This window comes from Homarus americanus, unplaced genomic scaffold (genome assembly GCF_018991925.1).
Source record: "Homarus americanus isolate GMGI-L3 unplaced genomic scaffold, GMGI_Hamer_2.0 scaffold48016, whole genome shotgun sequence".
NCBI lineage: Eukaryota > Metazoa > Arthropoda > Malacostraca > Decapoda > Nephropidae > Homarus > Homarus americanus.
The window spans coordinates 3,020,895-3,045,661 of record NW_024755055.1 but is presented as its reverse complement, the minus strand read 5'-3'; the positions used below and the strand labels follow the sequence as shown (position 1 = coordinate 3,045,661).

The window sequence follows — 24,767 nt, the reverse complement described above, 5'->3', positions numbered from 1 at the left end:
TAAAGAGATTCTGCTTATTCACACACTGCTGTTGTACTGTTAATAAAGAATACAAGTCTCTTATCCCTAAGTGCTTCATCTACAATGATGTAGGTCTAAAAAATTTATGAAAACTCAATACTAAAAACTAAATGAGAAGCCTAGCACTAGAGCCTTGTGTGTGCGTTGCCCTCATGACTGGGACCTCACCATACAAACGGCACGACCCCCGGGCCACACTCGGCGTCGGTGTGAAAGGATCACGTCTACTCCCCTCTGTTCAACAGTGAAAACCTCAACTATGGTCATGTACATCTGACCATATTAAATCATCTATTTGTATATTACCAGATTAGATGAAAACCTTACCTTAATCATCTGTCACTTTAAGAGCGGACTTTTTCACACAATACAGTACAGTACAGTATACTGTTTGAAGGACCCCTCAACTTGTTAAGTGAAACACAAGACAAAGGGAAAGAGAACAATAAGAAGTATTGGTAATATATTGTTACTTGCAAAAGGCATTATAAACTGCTCCATACCAAGTTGCAATAAAAAAAAAGAAATCAAGTCCCACCTGCCAAAAGGGAGCAATTGAGGAAATTCTGCACAAAAAGTGCGAAATTTTCTTGAAAAGTCACCTCCTTATCATGGGACTCCACGATTATGGTGAAAGTCAATGGATGTATAATACATTAAATGACCTTAATAACCCTGCAACTTTTTTTGTAGAAACATTGAGAGACAATTTAATTTACCAGCATATTAAAGACCCAATGTAATATAGAGGTGAACAACATCAAAATCACTGGATCTCACCATAACTGACGGGGAAGGTATGGTGGCCAAATTAAAACATAGAGCCCCTGCTGGCATCAAGTGATGCAGCACTTGAGATTTAACTATTACTTATTACATGATAATAGCAGGTCAAGGCTCAAATACTGTACAGTACATTTATTATAATAGTGATTAGAACAGAAAGTGGGAGGAAACAAGAAGCACGGGATGGCTTGGCTTGATGAGAAATAAAAATGTGAATACTACCCTGAAAATTATAGAGGAAAATACAGTAAATTATTTGATAGACATGTTGGTGGTACAGCACAGTGGTAACACGAGTATGTCACCACTAAGTGGACTCCGGTCAGGACAAAGTGGACACGCTAAATATATTCTTTTCCTCGGTGTTTACGAGACACAAATAACCTAACCTAGTTTTGAGGAAAACCAGTTTGACACAGCACTGATACACAATGAATTCTCAGAAGCTTAACGGTATATTAGAACTAAATTGTCTCAGCTAAGAGTTCATAAGAGGGTATTATTGCATGTGTTGACACCAACTAAATCTTGGGAATTTGACCTTTGTAATCAACAGTTTAGACAATTGTAAGAGACTTTTCTTCTAAGACATTTCCCTCACAAATAACCTAGAACAAATGCAAATGCAATTCCTAACCGGGGGCTCTAGTCCCCCCCCCTGGACCCACTGGCATGTTATAGAGCATTTGCGAGGAAAACACTGTAGTGGATACCTTGTAGTGGATTTCTCCCCTACAAAAACCGTTTGTCGCTGCGTAGCCGACCCCACAAATTCCCCAGTGTATGCCTCATGGTCTAGGTCAACCAGCGCCGCCCACGGAGCGGGGGTCAACTACTAAGCCACGCCTACCCCCCGTTATTTAAGACCTGACCTCGTGGTGATCTCTCTCTTTCTACCTACACCAACCAGCCAGCAACACCTCCTCCTCCTCCGCCTGCCTGGCGGTCCTCGCTCGCGCCGGCGAGCATGGCGACCCACAAACTGTCCTCCTCTGAGCATCCTCACCAACCAGCTCTCTCTACATCACGCTTGTAACCATGCTGCCTTCCCAGCACCAAGCTGCATTGTACATCCAATACAACATGTATACAGAGAGCACATTGTGAGTTTCCTTTCTCCATCCCATCCTGAGTGAACACCAAACATCCCATACCCCACAACCTCCCCTACAAACGCTGTTTGTCGCTGAGTAGCCGACCCCGCGAATTCCCCAGTGTATGCCTCGTGGTCTAGGTCAACCAGCGCCGCCATACATCACGGATGTCAACTATTAAGCCACGCCTACTTCCGCTATATAAGACCTGACCTCGTGGTAACCTACCTCTTCTTCTAGCTATAGACGCAGCAAGCAACACCACCTCCTCCGCCGCTGCCTGGCGGCCCTCGCTCCCGCTGGCGAGCATGGCGACCCACAAGCTGTCCTCCTCTGAGCACCCTCACCAACCAGCTCTCTCTACATCACGCTTGTAACCATGCTGCCTTCCCAGCACCAAGCTGCATTGTACATCCAATACAATATGTATACAGAGAGCACATTGTGAGTTTCCTTTCTCCATCCCATCCTGAATGAGAACCCAAATATCCCGTTCCCCACAAATGGTGACCCCCGGAGATTTGCACTCACACAGGATGGAGGAGAAACCGATCACTCTCCCAGTCTTCAAGCAACATGGAAGACTGGCTTATCCACGCAGAGGCAGCTCTCATCGGCTCTACAGCTACTGTCTACACCGCAGGTTAGACATCCTAGAGCAGCACTGCTTCTCTAAGCAGACACTAGCTCCTCTTCCTGCCCCAAGCACCACGTTCTACTGACCCCAACACACCCGTCCTGCCTCAGACGCCGCCCACAGCCCAGCAGTACCCCCTGCCGCTCCTCCTGATGCAGCCCCTGCTCCCGACGCGGCCCATGCGCCTGAGTGCGGACCCACACACCCATCTTTTCTCCCTCAGGTACTCCCTGCTACTGTCCTGCACCCTGCTGCTGTCGTGGACCCTGCTGCTGTCATGCACCCTGCTGCTGTCACGGACTCTCCTCCACTCCTGCTGACGCAGCCCCTGCTCCTGACCCAGGCCCACATACCCCAGCAGGCGCATCTGACGACTCTGTACCTGCCGTGAGGGAAGCACAACATTCATCGCCTCCACACACCCTTTTTCTCCCTCTCTACTCCCACAGATATTGTGTATCTAGACAGTTGTCTCCTCTGGCGTCCGGCTCATCCACGCCCTCGCCGTTCTACCTCACATGTGCCATGCAACCCTGCAGACAACAAGTCTCCTACACCGCCTGGAGGGAAGGGGGGAGTACTGTAGTGGATACCTCCCCTACAAACGCTGTTTGTCGCTGAGTAGCCGACCCCGTGAATTCCCCAGTGTATGCCTCGTGGTCTAGGTCAACCAGCGCTGCCATACATCACGGAGGTCAACTATTAAGCCACGCCTACCCCCACTATATAAGACCTGACCTCGTGGTGACCTACCTCTTCTTCTAGCTACAGCCGCAGCAAGCAACACCACCTCCTCCGCCGCTGCCTGGTGGCCCTCGCTCCCGCCGGCGAGCATGGCGACCCACAAGCTGTCCTCCTCTGAACACCCTCACCAACCAGCTCTTTCTACTCAACGCTTGTAACCATGCTGCCTTCTCAGCACCAAGCTGCATTGTACAACCAATACAATATGTATACAGAGAGCACATTGTGAGTTTCCTTTCTCCTGTAGTGGATTCCTCCCCTACAAGCACCGAACCTTCTCGAATTCTCCAGCCTACGCCTCCAGTGCCGCCCACAGAGCGGGGGTCAACTATCTACCCACGCCTACCCCCTCCTTATAAGGCCTGACACCGCTGTGACCACTCTCTTTCTACACAGTGCCACCAGCAAGCAACACCTCCTCCGCGCCAGCCTGGCGGCTGCCGTTCCCGCAACGACCTTGGCGTCCCTCAAGCCGCGTGCCCTCACTCTGGGCACCCTCACCACCCAGCCCTCTTTACTCAATGCTTATTACCATGCTACCTACCCAGCAACAAGCTGCATTGTACATCCAATACAATATGTATACAGTGAGCACATTGTGAGTTTCCTTTCTCCATCCCATCCTGAGTGTGAACTAACATCTCATACCCCTACAAATGGTGACCCCCGGAAATTCGCACTCACACAGGATGGAGGAGAAATTGATCACTCTCCCAGTCTTCAAGCAACATGGAAGACTGGCTTATCCACACAGAAGCAGCTCTCATCAGCTCTACAACTATTGTCTCTACACCGCAGGTTATACACCCTAAAGCAGCTCTGCTACTCTAAGCAGACAGCCGCTCTTCTTCCTGCCCCAAGCACCACGTCCTACCGACCCCAACACACCCGTCCTGCCTCAGACGCCGCCCCCGGCCCAGCAGTACCCCCTGCTGCTCCTACTGACGCGGCCCTTGCTCCGGACGCAGACCCACACACCCCTCTTTTCTCCCTCAGGTACCGCCTGCTACTGTCCTGCACCCTGCTGCTGTCGTGGACCCTGCTGCTGCCATGCACCCTGCTGCTGTCATGGACACTCTTCCTAACGCAGCCCCTGCTCCTGACCCAGGCCCACACACCCCAGCAGGCGCATCTGAGGACTCTGTACCTGTCGCGAGGGAAGCACAACATTCATCGCCTCCACAACCCACCTTCTCCCTCTTTTCTCCCACAGATCTCGTGTATGTAGACAGAGTTGCCCCCCCCCCCCAGCGGCCGGCTCATCCACGCCCTCTCCGTCATGTCCCACATGTGGCATGCACCGCCGTTCTGCCTCACATGTGGCTTGCAACTCTGCCAACCTCCAGCCTCCCGCCGCGCCTGGAGGGGAAGGGGAGTATTGTAGTGGATTCCTCCCCTATAAGCACCGAACGTTCTCGAATTCCCCAGCCTACGCCTTCAGCGCCGCCCACGGAGCGGGGGGTCAACTATCTACCCACGCCTACCCCAGCCTTATAAGACCTGACACCGCTGTGACCACTCTCTTTCTACACAGTGCCACCAGCAAGCAACACCTCCTCCTCCGCGCCAGCCTGGCGGCTGCCGTTCCCGCCAGCGACCTTGGCGTCCCTCAAGCCACGTGCCCTCACTCTGGGCACCCTCACCACCCAGCTCTCTCTACTCAACACTTATTACCATGCTACCTACCCAGCAACAAGCTGCATTGTACATCCAATACAATATGTATACAGTGAGCACATTGTGAGTTTCCTTTCTCCATCCCATCCTGAGTGTGAACCAATATCTCATACCCCTGTAGTGGGTTTCTCCCCTACAAACGCTGTTTGTCGCTGAGTAGCCGATCCCGCGAATTCCCCAGTGTATGCCTCGTGGACTAGGTCAACCAGCACCGCCCACGGAGCGGGGGTCAACTACTAAGCCATGCCTACCCCCCGCTATTTAAGACCTGACCTCGTGGTGATCTCTCTCTTTCTACCTACACCAACCAGCAAGCTACTCCACCTCCTCCGCCGCTGCCTGGCGGCCCTCGTTCCCACCGGCGAGCATGGCGACCCACAAGCTGTCCTCCTCTGAGCACCCTCACCAACCAGCTCTCTCTACATCACGCTTGTAACCACGCTGCCACTTCCCAGCACCAAGCTGCATTGTACATCCAATACAACATGTATCAGAGAGCACATCGTGATTTTTGAGTCTTGAACCAAACATCCCATACCCCACAAATGGTGACTCCTGGAGATTCGCACTCACACAGGATGGAGGAGAAACAGATCACGCTCCCAGTCTTCAAGCAGCATGGAAGACTGGCTTATCCACCCAGAGGCAGCTCTCATCGGCTCTACAGCTACTGTCTCTACACCGCAGGTTAGACACCCTAGAGCAGCTCTGCTACTCCAAGCAGAGACCAGCTCCTCTTCCTGCCCCAAGCACCACGTCCTACCGACCCCAGCACACCCGTCCTGCCTCAGACGCCGCCCCCGGCCCAGCAGTACCCCCTGCCGCTCCTAATGCAGCCCCTGCTCCCGACGCGGCCCATGCGCCTGAGTGCGGATCAACACACCCCTCTTTTCTCCCTCAGGTACTCCCTGCTACTGTCCTGCACCCTGCTGCTGTCGTGGACCCAGCTGCTGTCACGAGCCCTCATCCGCTTCTGCTGACGCAGCCCCTGCTCCTGACCCAGGCCCACACACCCCAGCAGGCGCATCTGAGGACTCTGTACCTGCCGTGAGGGAAGCACAACATTCATCGCCTCCACACACCCTTTTTCTTCCTCTCTTCTCCCACAGATATTGTGTATCTAGACAGTTGTCTCTTCTAGCGGCCAGCTCATCCACGCCCTGCCGTTATGTCCCACATGAGGCATACACCGCCCGTTCTGCCTCACATGTGCCATGCAACCCTGCAGACAAGTCTCCTACACCGCCTGGAGGGAAGGAGGGAGTATTGTAGCCAATCCCGCGAATTCCCCAGTGTATGCCTCGTGGTCTAGGTCAACCAGCGCCGCCCACGGAGCGGGGGTCAACTACTAAGCCACGCCTACCCCCCCGCTATTTAAGACCTGACCTCGTGGTGATCTCTCTCTTTCTACCTACACCAACCAGCCAGCAACACCTCCTCCGCCGCTGCCTGGCGGCCCTCGCTCCCGCCGGCGAGCATGGCGACCCACAAGCTGTCCTCCTCTGAGCATCTTCACCAACCAGCTCTCTCTACATCACGCTTGTAACCACGCTGCCACTTCCCTGCACCAAGCTGCATTGTACATCCAATACAACATGTATACAGAAAGCACATCGGGATTTTTGAGTCTTGAACCAAACATCCCATACCCCACACTCCTACACTCCATCCCATCCTGAGTGAGAACCCAAACATCTCGTACCCCACAACACTATAGAAGAAAAGTGTCTAAGAATTATCCAAACGATTGATTGCAACGGTAAAATCCCGAGATTTGGTTGGTGACAACTTAAGCATTAATACTCTCACGATCTTATGAACAGTTTTTACCTATTTTTGTTTTTTATAAATAATGGTTACTTTTGCACATGTATAACTATTATATAATATCTGGTAGAAAACAAAAATATTTTTACAACTGTTTGATTTTAATAAGCAGTGGTTCAATTTTTTGGACATGCATGTTATTTTTACTTGTAATTATTTATTAGCAGGTACGATTACCAAGCTCTTTTCTTTTTTATAAAACAATTGCTATTTTTGTATGCATATATTTAAATGTTCGTTTCTAATGGACAAAAACTTGTCAATGTATAAAATCTCCTAAATATGCACACAAATAATGATAACTTGGTTACTTCATAGGTAAAAATAATGTCCTATTGTAAAACTCTCTGAGGTGACAACTGTATAGATGATGAAATATGAAGGAAACAATCGAGGAGATTTCAAAGTATGGACAAATCCTGAATCATTTAAAACAAGTCTCGTTTACCTAAACAGCTAATAAAATAACTAGGGGTAAAGGAGAAAAGGTAAACTTATGAATGAAATTGAATATACTGCTATGATTTCTGACGGTGTTTATAGCATGCAGGTATACCAACAGCCGCGTATCTGGTGTTGAACATTTATTCAAGAAATAACTCCTAAATATATACAGAAATATATCATATGTTAAAAATGAATTAATTTAGTCATATGGACTCTTTTATCTTGTATAAGGGAAGTTTAAGGTCAAATGGGTTGACATTTGAAATAGTACAGGTGGCAGTTCTGACAGGAGTAAATAAACTAAACCAAGCGTTGTTGACAAGAATAAAAGTGACCTCCAATTGTCAGTGATAACAATAGGATTATCTTCATGTAAACTGTACAAGTGAAGACATAAATTAATTCATCAAGATGATGGGCACCAGGGAGAAAATGTTTGAAGACCTCCACTTTCCCTACTGCGACGAGGTCAGCAAATACGAAAAACTTGACAAAATTGGTCAAGGCACATTTGGGTAAGGAGAAATATCATTACTAGGGCAGAGTCATGATAGTAAGACACCCTGGCGGAGTTGATAAAGGAACACTGTCAGATATTGTGGTAAACTTCAGGGAGTAGAACCAGTCCATCAACTAGGAAAAACTGTTAGTTTGTTTTACTTGCTCACTATATAATTACACCTGCTGTCGCATTGAACATTTGCAGTAGAAGAAAAGTTGGGTTAATTTGTAGAAGATGGGCCACACTTATTAATAGAAACTTTTTAAAGAATATGCCAGATTTTACTTGTGACTGTTTACAGTACAATATATTGAAAAGCAACTGGCACATTTAAAAGTTACACTTCTGAAGCACAGGAAATATATATGATTAAAAATACATAACCTGAATTAAAATTACAGTACTGCTGAACATTTGCCTATCCATATCTGAGCCAAGTGTCACCTTTAAAAACGTAAAAATTCTGTAGTAGAAACAAAAATTCAACTTTTCATCACTAATCTCCTGAAGCTAAAGCTATTAATGTTGTGTATATTTATTAATACAATAAATACTTAAAATGACAAGTTACAGAATAAAGTTCAGTTCATTACAATTAGATGCAGGATACGGTACCTTAATAATACTGTACAGTGCTGTATTAACTCCTTCACTATGGAGTCATTACTTTTGATATTTTATTTGGCTAATGACAAACGATTTTATTCAGCTCAGAGGGGAACCTGTACCTAAGGGGTAAGGCATTTAAACACTATTAGGTTAGGTCATATAAAGTTAGTTTTGTGGTCTATATCATCAGCATATTTAGAACTATCACTTCCATCTCTCCTCCTCTGGACTTACTCTCTGTGTATTACAACAGGGTACAAGTACTTAAGTAAAATTCCCATAAAAAATAGATCTATATATTTAGGCAAAATCCTTAAATATCACAAGTTTTGTACAAGAGGGTTGCACTTTATTTTATAGCGACTGTATACTGTATATAGTTTTTCTTTACAGGATCTTTATTTATGCGTGTTGAGTATATGCATGGAAGACAAAAATGGTTTTAAATCAAGGAAAAAGAAAATAAACTATACAAATTCATCTCCAATGTAGAGCAAGGTCATGCATCGCCTACAATTATGATAAGGATAATTTTTCTCATTTTCTATCATTCTTGTGTGGTAGATTTATACTAAAGCTGTATTTCATCACGTAATCACAATCAAATAATTCCCCGTAACTAGTAAGTCTAAGGGATTAAATCAACAAGGGCCCAACTCATGTGACTTGGATCTAAAAATTTATTAAAATGAAAAAATTTAATTACTTGGTGCTACTATAGTGTGCATTCTACAAAGATATATCTAGTCTACAGAAGAATTTGGATAAACATAACCTAAAAATACTAAATCCCTAAGAAAATTTTGATAGTACACATTCTAAAATAGACGACAGTCTATTCTGTAGTGTAATTATGTTGTAGACCGCACACTGTAGTGTAAATATCTTTGTAGACTGCATGCTGTAGGAGCACCAGAAGGGAAGACTTTTCCAAGAACACTTCCCTAAAGTGAGGAAACCATATATTACAGTAGCTATATTTTATGTTTTGAGAGTGTGATAGTAACAGGATGGAACAGTGGCATATTTTTGTATACAAGAGGTGCCCGACTTATGAACATCCGACTTACGAATGCCTGCCAATACGAACGAGGTTAAACTTGAAATTTTTAATATTTTATTTACCTGATAACTTACTTTTTACTTTCATTTTTTTGTATTTTGTCATTCTATTTCTTCTTTTCTCTTAAATTAAGTGACTTTAGATGTATATAAGGACTTAGGCTATGATATGGTGGGATTTTAAACATTGTTTTGTGAGTACGGTCTGCACGTAGCAAGTGTTCCGACTCAAGACCGTCCTCAGGAACGGAACCCGTTCATAACCCGGTGACCCCCTGTACTAATGTTTATGCTTCCTTTCCTTCCAGTGAGGTGTTCAAAGCTCGACATAAAAAAACCAAGAAGGTTGTAGCCCTTAAGAAAGTCTTGATGGAAAATGAAAGAGAAGGTGTAAGTACAGTGGCTACAGTATTATGTTCAGTGTTCATTTATGACTCTATGGAAGACTTTCAAGCACACATTCAATACATATGCTTGTGCACTTGAACATGTGTGTGTGCTTAAAACACACACACACACACACACACAAATTTATTATGTACCTTTGTGAAATAAAATATCCGGAAATATGTTCAGAGAACTGACCAAAGGAAAGGTCAGTGACTGCATTGTGTAGATTTTGTTGTCATTAGAATTATCTCTAGATTTGCTTCGTGCTTGTTCAGTCTGTCATCAAGTAGTGGCCCAAATACTGTATTGTTGTTTTATTTAATTGTGCAATTACAGTCTGCTGTGATTTAGTGCATCATCAGGCAAAAATCTGTGCTGCTTTTCATGAATGTTAACAAATATAAATAGAAATTGTTTTGCCTTTTCACTGTTAAATTTTCTTTTGATAATGTAATTAATAAAAGAAGATTTTGTAAATGCACAGTCACTGTCCTGTACAAAAAACCCTATTATTTCAGTTTCCAATTACTGCCCTGAGAGAGATCAAGATTCTACAACAGTTGAAGCACGATAATGTTGTCAAGCTCAATGAAATATGCCGAACAAAACGTGAGTTTGTTAACACTTCTTCTCTATGATAGTTTTTTATTCTGCACAAAATCAAGCAAAAAATTTTACTGTACAATACCTTTAATTAATTATTTTTATAGCTATTTTATTATTACTATAGTTTGAAATTATAGTAATGAGGGATTAAACATTAGTATTGATGTACTGTACAGTATTTACAATGAGTAAACAAATACTGTATTGAGATCTTCGCAAAATATGAAAAACGCCTAAAAAAAATACTTATGTTCTTTTTGCTACATCACTTAGTTTCTATTAGTCACAAAATACCTTAAATAAAATACATTCTTGTTATGTGACTCAGTGTTATTCTATACAGCATCTGCATATAACCGATGGCGTTCAACCTTCTATTTGGTGTTTGACTTCTGTGAGCACGACTTAGCCGGTTTATTGTCCAACTACAACGTCAAGTTTAGTTTAGGGGAGATCAAGAAAGTAATGCAGCAGTTACTTGAAGGACTCTTCTATATTCACAGTAGTAAGGTATGACAGTATAACATAGCTGTGTTTTTAATTACTTTATATCAACATAAATTTTAGTGTTGTTTGTTCTGGATGTCTTTTGAAAATAGCAAAGTTGACTACTCAACAGTCTTATCCACAGTATTTTCACATCCTTTTACATATTCAAGTGGAAATTGCTGTTTTTCCCCAGCAGTCAAGTCATTTAGCCTTCATAAGAATCGGTGCATAAATACATAGTGTTGATATTTTGTAAATTTATGATACAGTATTACATTATTAAGTACAGTACAGTGCAGTACAGTACAGTACAGTGCAGTACAGTGCAGTGCAGTACAGTACAGTGCAGTACAGTACAGTGCAGTACAGTACCTCTTTGGTTGGATTTTATTTTATTTATGATATATTTTTTTCATAATAGAGTGTTGTACAGTAATTGGATACTTCACTGTAGTATTTGAGAAATTAAGTTTTTAGTTTATGTTTGGAAATCCAGAGTTAATATGCAGCACTAGGATGACAAGTTTCATGTTACCTTACCATATTTACTTTTAAAATTTTCTTCTGATACATTATTTTGCATCGTACCTTATTGTGAGATGAAGTTTTATGTGCAATTTGAAAGCTTAACATTTGTCATGTATTTAGGTACTACATCGTGACATGAAGGCAGCAAATGTACTCATTACAAAGTCTGGGACGTTAAAGTTAGCTGACTTTGGACTTGCACGAGCATTTTCTCAGAGAAATGGACAGCCAAACAGGTATTTAGATATGAATATTATTACTGTACTGTATTATCATTAGTTGTAATTTCTATACGGATTATTTGAATAATTAGTCATGGTGTCGGGCACTGTGACATTACTGTAGGTCAGTGCAGATTATTGTGTTGTGAAGGAGTGTCACCATCCATTGTGCCATTTACATGAGGGGTAATAGTTTTCTGTGGTTATAGATCATTCATCAAGCTCCCTCCTACAGAGCCTTCTTCAGGGGGCCGATAATATTCGGAGGCAGACACTGTCTAATGTGGATCACTGCCAAACTGTGTAAACAGCATCTTACCAAACATAACAGTGGTACAACTGTGTTTTGCAAAGTTCACAAAGTCAATTGATTTTGTTTGTTCCATGAATCAACATGGCAGGCCTGGCAGTCATCTTAAAGTTACCCAAAATTCAAAACTTTGGGTTTCAGTCAAAAATTAAACTATAGACACGTGCGTGGTGATCCCTTGAACTGTTTATTCCTTACATTTAGTTTTGATCAAATGGATAATTCTACATTTTGATTGATAAATATTTCCTGCACAATAATTTTACCACAATAATTTTACCACAATAGTTATGTCAAACTGCCAGTTAAATAACCATTGCAATAACAACACTGGAGGAACATTATGTATGGTTAAGTCCAGTGGACAGGCCATGGACTTGATGATGCCTGTACAGTACATATACTGTAAGTCCAGTGGACAGGCCATGGACTTGATGATGCCTGTACAGTACATATACTGTAAGTCCAGTGGACAGGCCACAGACTTGATGATGCCTGTACAGTACATATACTGTAAGTCCAGTGGACAGGCCATGGACTTGATGATGCCTGTACAGTACATATATTGTAAGTCCAGTGGACAGGCCATGGACTTGATGATGCCTGTACAGTACATATATTGTAAGTCCAGTGGACAGGCCATGGACTTGATGATGCCTGTACAGTACATATATTGTAAGTCCAGTGGACAGGCCATAACCTGTTATTGACTCCTATATTTCCTTCTTAGAAATAATATAACTTTTAAAGGAAATGTTATTAAGAGGTGAGATGAAATTGTTTTAACCAAGTCTCTGTTGTACTCTGACAGATACACAAATCGTGTTGTTACTCTTTGGTATCGTCCGCCGGAGTTACTACTTGGTGAGAGAAACTACGGCCCACCAATAGACCTCTGGGGAGCTGGTTGTATAATGGCCGAGATGTGGACACGAACACCCATCATGCAGGTACGTATGGTCTCACAAATTAATATGCAGTTGTAAATGTTTTTCTTGGTCTCACACTTATATCTACAACACTATTTTATTCTATGATGGTAATACAAATGTCCAATGTTCATATATGCACAACACTGTAATGTTTTATTGTTAAGTGTATTTAAAAAAAAATTATGTACAGTACTGTACACTTAGTGACTACCCATGTTAAGATCAAATATTGTACATTGGTAACTATACAGTTATAGTGCATAAAAGCATCAAGAAATAGGAGTACAGTACTGCACTATACTGCTGCCTGTTATTTTAATGGTGAGTACATTACTGCACTGTTAATGCCAGACCATTCTATTCAGCACAGAGAAGTCATCGTACACAAGGGATTAAGAGTATGCAAGTTTGTTAATGGGAATACAGTATATGATTAACTGGTACAGTACCTCCCTTACCAATAACAGAGACTTTTCCATATATAAATGCCAAGTACAGTAATAAAAATACACACTGTGTGTCATGCATTGTGACAGTGTTTTACCAGGATGAGACAGTTCAGGATTCATGTGTTTATTCTCCTTCATGTTGAGGCTTATCCTTCACATTGAGGCTCTTGCACTCACTATATATTCCAAGAGTTGAAGAGGGCTCTTCCTTCTTCTTGTTAGAAGATGTGATGTTTTGTGAAATATATTAAGAGTCATAACTCACACGTCTTTATCTCTTTACAGGGCAGCACCGAACAGCATCAGCTTAATCTCATTTCACAATTATGTGGTTCAATAACCCCTGAGGTGTGGCCGGGGGTTGAGAGCCTACCACTCTACGCTACCATGGAACTTGCCAAGAATCACAAGAGAAAAGTTAAGGAAAGACTAAAACCATATGTCCGTGACCCACATGCATGTGACCTCATTGACAAGATGTTAACTCTGGATCCTTCTAAAAGAATGGGTATGAAGAAGAAACTTCTCTTGATTTGTTAGTAAACAAGACAAAGTAAAATCTGTGAACAAATTTATAAAAACAAAAACAAAAACTCAGACTCACCGTCATATCCCACAATTTTTGGGTATCAACTCCCAGGCAAGAGGAGTTTGTTTCATGATTTAGTCCATGACACTGATGGAGGCGGTAGCCACTCCAGCAGAATAACACACTGCCGACTTGCCTGGTACTGTACAGGAGTAAAATTTTGTCATGTTAGTTTGTGTTTTTAGGAAAAATATTTCATTTTTTGTAAAGTTCTGTATATCATGAGTCTAAGGAAAACCACTTTCATGTTGATACTCCTTGCTGATATTATATTCTTAAATATTTATAATTTGTTTAGTACTGGTAAGTGTAATTTTCCTTTCTTTCCATAGATGCTGATTCTTCATTAAATCATGATTTCTTTTGGATGGATCCTCTACCGTGTGACCTTGGCAAGATGTTGTCCCACCACACCCACAGCATGTTTGAATTCCTGGCTCCTCCCCGTCGAGGAAAACAACAGCAGCAACAACAACAACAACAACAGCAGCAGCAGCAGCAGCAGCAGCAGCAGCAGCAGCAGCAGCAGCAGCAGCAGCAGCAACAGCAACAACAGCAACAACCACCACCACCACCACCTCCACCACAAGCAGGCCACTCATCTCAACAGCCAACAGCATCACAATCATCAGGGCAGTCTCAACAAGGAGGTTCTAGAAGGTCAGGTCACCGCCCATCTGCCTCATCTAGTGTTGCCAGTATGTCCTCTTGTCCAGAGAGAATATTCTAGTGAACTTGTCACTACCTTACACTATTATTTTTATGGATGTATTTATTTAACATTAGTGTTAGCCAATTTTTACATTGTGAAAATATGAAAGACAATTGTTTTGTTTTCCATCCTTCCTTTACAGTGCAAAAGGGGCCTTCTGTGGTTACAGATCTGTACAGTTAGCAGTTTCACATGTCAGTTACGTAGATCAAACAATATAAATCTGTTTTACTTTCGACAAAGTTTCTTCCATCCAGTAATTTTATTTACGTCCCAAACTATAAAAAAAATATACTGTATTTAGAAACAAATGCCAAATATTTCACCCAATAATAATTCATTATTTTTGCTACATAAGTTGTTAGGAATAGATTGTCCAGTACAGTACTGTACTGGCATATGAACTGCATTACAAACATGTCCATTTTTTTCATATTTGTGATGTTTGGCAGTTTGTACAAAACTGTACAGTAATAACAAATATATATATTTTTGTTCACCGTATATGAATTTATCCCCCCGTGTTGATAAACACTTGAAAATACAGCTTAAGTAAGAGTCAGTATTCCAGCTGCCTTTATTATACTGTATATTGCTCCGTACAACCATATTAGGAACCCCTTGTGAGAAGTTAAATAATCATTACCTGTATTGCTTTGATAAGCTTTACCTGAGTGGCTAGTCTGCCAATAAACAATGAAATGTGTTGCTTCAGTTGCTGCACTTTGTCTCTAAGAATTCTTCTCTTTTATATGTAATTTTATTTTGCTAATTATTATTTATTAAGCTACTACTTTGGATGGCTTACACTGTGTCTTCATGGCAAATGACAGTGTTTGGTAGAACTGCTCATAACATTTACTGGAATAACAAAAACCGTAACACTGTGTATTTATTGCTTCAGTTACTGAAACTTGTGCCCCTTTACCATGTAAACTGTGAGAGCTGTCACTGGTATATAAGGCAATAAGGAATACAGTATTAGGCTATATAAGTTAGGGTCAACATTTAAAAATTTTTATTGGATATATTTGGATATTTTTATCCATAGTACAGTATTTGGATGATACAGTAACTCTTATCTTTGTAACTTGGAATGAAGCAGTCCTTATATCTTTACACTGTACAGTACAGTACAGTATGAAGGAATCATGAAATTCTTTCTTTAGAAGCTAAAAATTTCTAAACTTTATTCTTAAGAACATAACACATTACAGTAAGTTCTCCTATAATGCCTGTTGTTGTAGTGCCATTTGGTTATAGCATGAAGGATATATTAAGGAACACATTTTATATAATGTGAATATACAATAATGCAACTTAGTAAACAGAACCATGTTATGTGGTCACCTCAGCGTAGCATTATACAAGTCGGGATGTACTGCCCTGTTTATCTTCCACACACACACATCACATGTCTGTTGCTGTGAACTGTGCTTTATTTTAGTATACATTCTCTACAATATCAACTTTATTGCCTTTAAACCTTAAAGGGCAATGGACTTCATACGAGGTTTGAAAGGAAAACACATAAAGGATGGCAGACGTCAAATGATGTTTAGGTCTCTTCGTGCCATCGTTTGAGTGCGCTCGTGGCTGTGTTCTTCTCTGGTAACTATGAAGATGCTGGTGGCTCATTCAAGAGCCAGAAAAACGTGTACTCCCGGTTCAACTCGTGATTACCCTAAGAAAATATTATTTCTCGTATTTATTGATTAAATATGAATTTGTAGAAAAGATTCATCTATCTCCTTTATGGATCATTCTATGTGTATTTGAACAACCTTATCTTAGGCGATTTGCTCCATTTTCTACAGAGCGGAAAGCACACGTAAATATACCCAGCAATAAATGGCTAATAATAATATATGGCAAAGTAGTGAAGCATTCTGATAGTGGAAGTGAAGTAAAACAAAGAAAAGCTAAACTCTTTAATACAAATTAAAGTAATAAAGTGGTATGAACTGTCAACAGACTGACTCCAACTCCTCCACCACTCATCTTACACAATCATCTCTTCTTGTGGTGAGTGTTAAAACATAAGTTTATTTACATTTCCTTTGGTTAAAAATGACTTGATTTAAAAAGGTTTTATCATTAAAAGCTGCAATGTGAATCACACTCCACTCTGTATTATTTTATCATGTTCGTTCTGCACCCACTTTCACGGCTCCATTTTTATTGCATGGCAACGTACACTAACACAAGGTAATTATAATTTTATCCATTTTTCATGCTTTTATTCTGTTAATGAATGATATTATTAAACTAAAACACAGTTTTTATAAGAGAACGAATAAAAACTAACAATAATCTAATAGTGAAAGTGGACCCCATGTTGGTGTTCTCAAAACTACTGCCCCATAACCCCTTAATTCCCATTGAATCACTGGCTACTATAACACGATTTTTCTATGGTGCGGTGTCTTTCAGGAATGCAGCTACCACGTTATAGGAGAACTGACTATTTTTACGCAGTTAATCTGACACGTATCGAGCACTTTTAATTATGTTTAGAAAGAGAAAATATGATATGTTACAATCAGACACCTGTACATGGCTGAATCTTTATAGAAGAAAAATGAAGTGTGTAATACTGTATTGTACTGTAATGCTTTCACTCACTTTTCTAAATGATGTTGTAGAGAAGACATCAAAACCTAACTGTCCTAAACTTGTTACAGTATCTTTACTATTTGCTGAAGTTCATAAAGTAATATCATATTTAATTAAACATTGCTACTTAAAATGTTACTGAACCTGTTAAGAAGAGTTAGGGACAAATATGGTATCTTCACAGTTGACCTCAAGATTTTTCCTATTAATGACAGCTGCCAGTTAAAGTCTTCAGCAGTATTTGTACATTAACCTTAATTTTCTAATTCTACCACTGCCTCTTTACCTATAGTATGTAAGGCATTTCTTCATGATGAAATTTAAGTGGTCAGCTTTAAATTTAAGTTTGCTTTTGCTTGATATGTCAATATGCAAAGAAACTGCCCACCACAAGTGTTTGTAAACAAAGATGCCATCATCACAGAAGGCCCCTTATCAGATATTCAAGAAGTAATAAGTATAATTTACACACTGTACTGTACTTTAAACAGTTTTAACACTGGTGGAACCCAATGCTTTAAAAGGTATATACAGTACTGTATACCATATGTGTTACTATGAGTAGAAATACCCATTTATGATACTGTGAGAATATTTTAGTAATTTTATAGATAGTCTTTATTTGTTGATGATAAAAGACTCTAATGTCCTATTTATATGGTAATACAGTAATAGAAATGAATTTATGTTCATTAGTTACCATTTAAGAATTGGTTAAGAGAACCAAGTGTCATAGACTTTGGGTAAAATTCTCCTCAAGTCTATTTTTGTGAAGCTATACTGTAGAGTGCAAGATTTTTTGAGCTGCATCAGTCAGCTCTATGAAAAACTATCCCAACTGACTGATCCACTGAAAGAACATTCAGACCAGCTTGTAACTTATGATTAATTCTTGGTCAACTTTGTGTTCCTTTTTTAAGTTAGGATATTATCTTGTTCCTTCAGCTGTTAGTTGTAACTAGTTAACTACCTGTGTATAAATTATTGGTGAGGTAATATATTAGGTTTATAGTAACATTATTACTTCATTTAGTAAAACCAGTATTACCAAGTTAACGGTAGATCACAGAGTTTGAAGTTTGTTTGTTGCAATACATAATGTTGTAGCGGAATACCTTAGTCGCTGTCATCCACCGTTTTTTTTTTTGTAATTTATCTCATCATTTCAAGAGTTTGGAGGAGTATAGACAAAAACTGGAAGGCACATATTGTACACAAAGTTCAAAAGGCAAGTGTGGCCTTTAGTACCTGATAGTGTACCTGTGTTTTTTTTTGTAAAGTGGCACCCTAATTCCTACTAGTCAGTGAGCAGTTGATACATAACTATGCCTATAAGAGTACAAAAATCCTTTATATCATATGTAAGGTTACTTCAAGCATTTGGAAAACATTTTAGAATTAAGTTTGGCATTTATCAGATTTGAATTATGTATAAAGTAATTTCTTTAGTTGTACTGTACATACTCAGACATTCTATTTTTAGATTTATAAGAACTCTTCATGATATGGGTAAACAATGGTATAATTACCCAAATTTATCTTTGTACAGGTGTGTATATATATGTGTGACTCAGAAATAAGTATTGGGTGCCCACATCTCCCAAAACCAAACAAGTGAATACTGTATGATGATTTACCACAAACTTTTAAAAGAAATAATCCAATTATAATTTCTCTTTATTGATTACCGGTTATAAATATAATTCAGATTACTATTAATTTACAATACTGTATATATTTACTTTGGGCATGTATAGTGCCAGTGACACTGCCTTTAGATGAAAGTATTATTGAAGAAAGGACTAATTATGTACAGAATGATAAGATATTTTATTTACATGTTGTTAACTGAAACTGTCACACACACATAATAATAAATGATCAAGTTTTACCCCCATACACAACCTCATAATAAATACCTTTGTAGTTCTCCTCTTTTATATAAAACTCTAAAAATTATCTAATAATTTCCTCAACAGACTAAAATACAATGGAAAATTCTCACTCAAGGTAAATTATTCTTGTGAATTTAAAATACAATAAATGGACAAATTAACTACAAGGTATTTTTTTTAGTCACTCTTCCATACGGTAGAAGGGTAAAATGTATACTGTAGAAGGGTAAAATGTATACTGTAGAAGGGTAAAATGTATACTGTAGAAGGGTAAAATGTATACTGTACTGTCTAAGGGTCCTGAAGAAGATTACTGTAGGAGAATATAAAAGCTAATTAGTGAGTAAATAGAAAGAGATGAAAATAAATAATTAAACAAAGTGATAAATTATACGGTTGGGGAACCACCAATGACGTCACATCAATGGACCATGTTTATTCAAAGGCTGGGGAGGTAACCTGGAGGCTGGGGAGGTAACCTGGAGGCTGGGGAGGTAACCTGGAGGCTGGGGAGGTAACCTGGAGGCTGGGGAGGTAACGTGGAGGGTGGGGAGGTAACCTGAGGGTGGGAGGTAACCTGGGGGTGGGGAGGTAACCTGGAGGCTGGGGAGGTAATGTGGAGGCTGGGAGTGTGAGGCGGGGAGGAAACCTGGAGGCTGGGAGGTAACCTGGAGGGCTGGGGAGGTAACCTGGAGGCTGGGGAGGTAACCCGGAGGCTGGGAGGTAACCTGAGGCTGGGGAGGTAACCCGGAGGCTGGGAGGTAACCTGGAGGCTGGGAGGTAACCTGGAGGCTGGGGAGGTAACCTGGAGGCTGGGGAGGTAACCTGGAGGCTGGGGAGGTAACGTGGAGGCTGGGGAGGTAACTTGGAGGCTGGGAGGTAATCGGAGGCTGGGAGGTAACCTGAGGCTGGGGAGGTAACTGAGGCTGGGGAGGTAACCTGAGGCTGGGGAGGTAATGTGAGGCTGGGAGGTAATGTGGAGGCTGGGGAGGTAACCTGGAGGGTGGGGAGGTAACCTGGAGGCTGGGAGGTGAACCTGGAGGCTGGTGAGGTAACCTGGAGGCTGGGGAGGTAATGTGGAGGCTGGGGAGGTAACCTGAGGGTGGGAGGTAGCCTGGAGGGTGGAGGTAACCTGGAGCCTGGGGAGGTAACCTGGAGGCTGGGGAGGTAATGTGGAGGCTCGGGAGGTAACCTGGAGGCTGGGGAGGTAACCTGGAGGCTGGGAGGTAACCTGGAGGCTGGGAAACCTGGAGGCTGGGGAGGTAACCTGGAGGCTGGGGAGGTAACCTGGAGGGTGGGGAGGTAACCTGAGGCTGGGAGGTAATGTGGAGGCTGGGGAGGTAACCTGGAGGGTGGGGAGGTAACCTGAGGCTGGGAGGTAACCTGGAGGCTGGGGAGGTAATGTGGAGGCTGGGGAGGTAATGTGGAGGTGGGAGGTAACCTGGAGGGAGGTAACCTGAGGGTGGGAGGTAACCTGGAGGTGGGGAGGTAACCTGGAGGCTGGGAGGTAACCTGGAGGCTGGGGAGAGGATGGAGGGTGGGGAGGGTAACCTGGAGGGTGGGGAGGTAACCTGGAGGGTGGGGAGGTAACCTGGAGGCTGGGGAGGTAATGTGGAGGCTGGGAGGTAACCTGGAGGGTGGGGGAGGTAACCTGGAGGCTGGGGAGGTAATGTGGAGGCTGGGGAGGTAACCTGGAGGGTGGGGAGAACCTGGAGGCTGTGGATGGATGGGAGGTAACCTGGAGGGTGGGGGGGAGGTAACCTGGAGGCTGGGAGGTAATGTGGAGGCTGGGGAGGTAACCTGGAGGCTGGGGAGGTAACCTGGAGGGTGGGAGGGTAACCTGGAGGGTGGGGAGGTAATCTGGAGGCGAAGATGAACTTGGGAGTAACCTGGAGGCTGGGAGAACGAGAGGGCCGTGGACACATGCATGGGGGCTTGCTGTTATCTGTGACTGGCAGGAAGTTATTCAATATAACGTGACTCCAACAACATGCAGACCATGACAGCCATGCAGGCCATGAGAGCCATGCAGGCGCAGCCATGCAGGCCATGGCATGAAGCGAAAGACTGATATATACGTGCAGACCGCAAGAGGCGTGCAGGCCAACAGGGCGTGGGGAGACACTAGGCGGACTTGGCCGTCATGATCGATAAGACTGCAGGGATGTGCAACCTGACCGTCTGCCACACGCCGTCCTTACCCTGCTGCTGCTACTGCTGTCGGGGAGGTAACGAGAGGCAGAGAGGCTGGGGAGGTAACAGAGGAGGCTGGGGGGGGTACTGAGAGCTGGGGGTAACGAGGGAGGCTGGGGAGGTAACGAGGCTAGAGTGGCTGAGGAGGCTGGGGGGGAATGAGGAGGCTGGGAGGTAATGAGGAGGCTGGGAGGTAACGAGGGAGGCTGGGGTAAATGAGGAGGCTGGGAGGCAACGAGGAGGCTGGGGGTAACGAGGAGGCTGGGGAGGCAACGAGGAGGCTGGGGAGGTAACAAGGAGGCTGGGAGTAACGAGGAGGCTGGGAAAACGAGGAGGCTGGGGAGGTAACGAGGAGGCTGGGGAGTAACGAGGAGGCTGGGAGGTAATGAGGGAGGCTGGGAGGTAAAGGAGGATGGGGTAAACGAGGAGGCTGGGAGGTAAATGAGGGAGGCTGGGGGGGTAACGAGAGGCTGGGGTAACGAGGAGGCTGGGGAGGTAACGAGGAGGCTGGGAGGTAACAGGGAGGCTGGGGAATGAGGAGGCTGGGAGGTAACGAGGAGGCTGGGGTAACGAGGAGGCTGGGAGGTAACGAGGAGGCTGGGGAGGTAACGAGGAGGCTGGGGAGGTAACGAGGAGGCTGGGGTAACGAGGAGGCTGGGGAGGTAACGAGGAGGCTGGGGGTAACTGAGGAGGCTGGGGAGGTAACGAGGAGGCTGGGAACAGGAGGCTGGGTAACGAGGAGGCTGGGGGGTAACGAGGAGGCTGGGGGAACGAGGAGGCTGAACGAGGAGGCTGGGGTAAACGAGGAGGCTGGGGAGGTAACGAGGAGGCTGGGGGTAACAAGGAGGCTGGGGAGGTAACGAGGAGGCTGGGAGGTAACGAGGAGGCTGGGGAGGTAACGAGGAGGCTGGGGTACTGAGAGGCTGGGGGGGAATGAGGAGGCTGGGGAGGTAACGAGGAGGCTGGGGTAACGAGGGAGGCTGGGGGAGTAACGGAGGCTGGGGGTAAAGAGGAGGCAGAGAACGAGGAGGCTGGGGGGAGGTAACGAGGAGGCTGGGGAGGTAATGAGGAGGCTGGGGAGGTAACGAGGAGGCTGGGGAGGTAATGAGGAGGCTGGGGAGGTAACGAGAGGCTGGGGGTAAATGAGGAGGCTGGGGAGGTAACGAGGAGGCTGGGGGGTAACGAGGAGGCTGGGGAGGTAACGAGGAGGCTGGGGAGGTAACTGAGGAGGCTGGGAGGTAACGAGGAGGCTGGGGAGGTAAACAGGAGGCTGGGGAGGTAACAAGGAGGCTGGGGGGGTAACGAGGAGGCTGGGGAGGTAACGAGGAGGCTGGGGGGGTAACGAGGAGGCTGGGGCAACGAGGAGGCTGGGGGGTAATGAAGAGGCTGGGAGGTAACGAGGAGGCTGGGGAGGTAACGAGGATAGCGTGACACATGCATGGAGGGGAAAAAGAGCCTATGCAGCCCCTGGAGGCGAGTTCAAGGTGGGTGTATAAGGGGCTTGTTGTAGGACTATTACGGGGCGGGGCGGGGCGGTGTTGTGTCTCTGGCGTCCCACCATGAGCCCCTATTACTCAGTTGCCAGAATACCACAGCCAGACGGCCTTAACTTAGAGCCTAGCGACGCTCCCACACTGAACCCCCTGTAGTGTGTCTCCCTGAGCCCGTGTTAATAATAATAGTCATCAAAAACAATGGAGGATTAATGATGCTTAGTGAAGGGCAGAATGAACAGCTCCGCTGAATAAATCAATCCAAATAACGGAGATGGGGAGGAGGGAAGCGAGCAGGCTACGGTGATGACTTTACTCACCGTGATAGTGCCCGTAGAGGTGAGGTAACCTGTCCTCATCATCCTGGTCGGTGAGGGTGGAGTCAGGGGTGGTTGGAGGTAGGGGAGGCACGTGTGCTGAGGTCATGCGACCAGCCAGGCAGACGCCGGCCAGCCAGACAGCCTGACTCCCTCCTCCTCACCCATCACCCCCACCAACTGCTCCCTCATCACGCCCACACAAACAGTAACTTCCATGACTACATTACACAGTTGTTTACGATAATATCCAATATTTCGACCCGACAACAAAACAGGTCAGGTCATGTTAGATAACCCGTCTTCAAGAGCTCAACAACACTGGATATTGTAATTACACCTGCTACATAAACTACCTCGTTAACCATATAAAACTGTCACCAGGCACTGTAGGTCCTCTCCACTCCACCTAAAGATTGACCTACCCTACCCTACCCTAACACCCCCACCCCAAATAGTGTTAGGGTGGTTAATCTTTAGATGAAATACGAGGAGGAGATTCTTCAGGTGATCCAGTCAGTCCTAAACACACACACACACACACTAAACACACCACGTCAATTTAATTTACATAGTGGACTTATTTATTTGTAAAGTATTATATAATACGTCCAACACACACACACACACACACACACACACCTGTCAACTCAGCACACATGCGGTTCACTGCAGACTTCCCCTTAGCAGGACTGAGCTTTATATCTTCAGCCGGCCATTGCGACACACGCCACCAGCCTCATACCCTAGGAACACTTGTGTACTATATAATATTAATGGTGTTACGAGGTTAGTTGTTAGGTTAGGTTAGAGGTTAGGTTAGGTTTAAGTGTGTAGTGTCGATCCTCATAGCGTTACCCCACACCTCATAATGTGGGAAATATTTCTCGTGTTTTCTTGACTTCCCTGCATGACTCCGGGCGGGTGATCAATAAGGGACCAGACACACTACTGCAGGTGCTGCCTCACTCACACCTCACACTTAACCTCATCCTCACACACTCACACCTCACACTTAACCTCATCCTCATCCTCACACACTCACACCTCACACTTAACCTCATCCTCACACACTCACACCTCACACTTAACTCATTCTCTCTCACTTCCCAACCCTCTCCCAAGCCCACAACCTGGTGTGGTGTGTGGTGTGGCGTGGTGTGTGTGTGTGGTGGTGTGTGGGCGTGGTGTGGCGGTGGCGTGGTGGTGGTGTGGGTGGTGTGGTGTGTGGTGTGGTGTGTGGCGGTGTGGTGTGGTTATGCACTGGGGTTGACTATAGTACTTTAGTCAATTTCTCTGCTTCAGGCTCTTATACTGATTACGTCCCACCGAGCTGACTTCTTCCCTGTTTCTGTCCTCCTTTCCCTCTGTTTTTTTCCTTTCTTTTCCTCTCATTTCTCCCCTTCCCTTCCATCCTCCCCTCTCACTCCCCTTCCCCTTCCATCCCTCCCTCCTCTCCTCTTTCCTTCCATCCTCCCCCCCTTCACCTTCCCCTCCATCCTCCCTCCCCACCTCCCTTCCCTCCATCCCTCCTCCTACCCCCTCTTCCATCCCTCCCCCTCCCCCCTCCATCCTCCCTCTCTACCCCCCACTCCTTCCCTCCATCCTCTCCCTTCCTCTT

General features: G+C 44.2%; 1 protein-coding gene across 1 annotated transcript; it reads left to right on the top strand.

The window, feature by feature from the left end:
• Nucleotides 1–7,505: 7,505 nt before the first annotated feature.
• Nucleotides 7,506–19,305, top strand: LOC121856276 (cyclin-dependent kinase 9-like). The gene is made up of 8 exons (XM_042351701.1): nt 7,506–7,748; nt 9,715–9,796; nt 10,315–10,405; nt 10,746–10,912; nt 11,540–11,655; nt 12,762–12,900; nt 13,617–13,839; nt 14,253–19,305. The coding sequence occupies exons 1-8, from the start codon at nt 7,645–7,647 to the stop codon at nt 14,648–14,650; spliced, it is 1,320 nt and encodes a 439-aa protein (XP_042207635.1). The 5' UTR covers nt 7,506–7,644; the 3' UTR covers nt 14,651–19,305.
• Nucleotides 19,306–24,767: the final 5,462 nt, after the last annotated feature.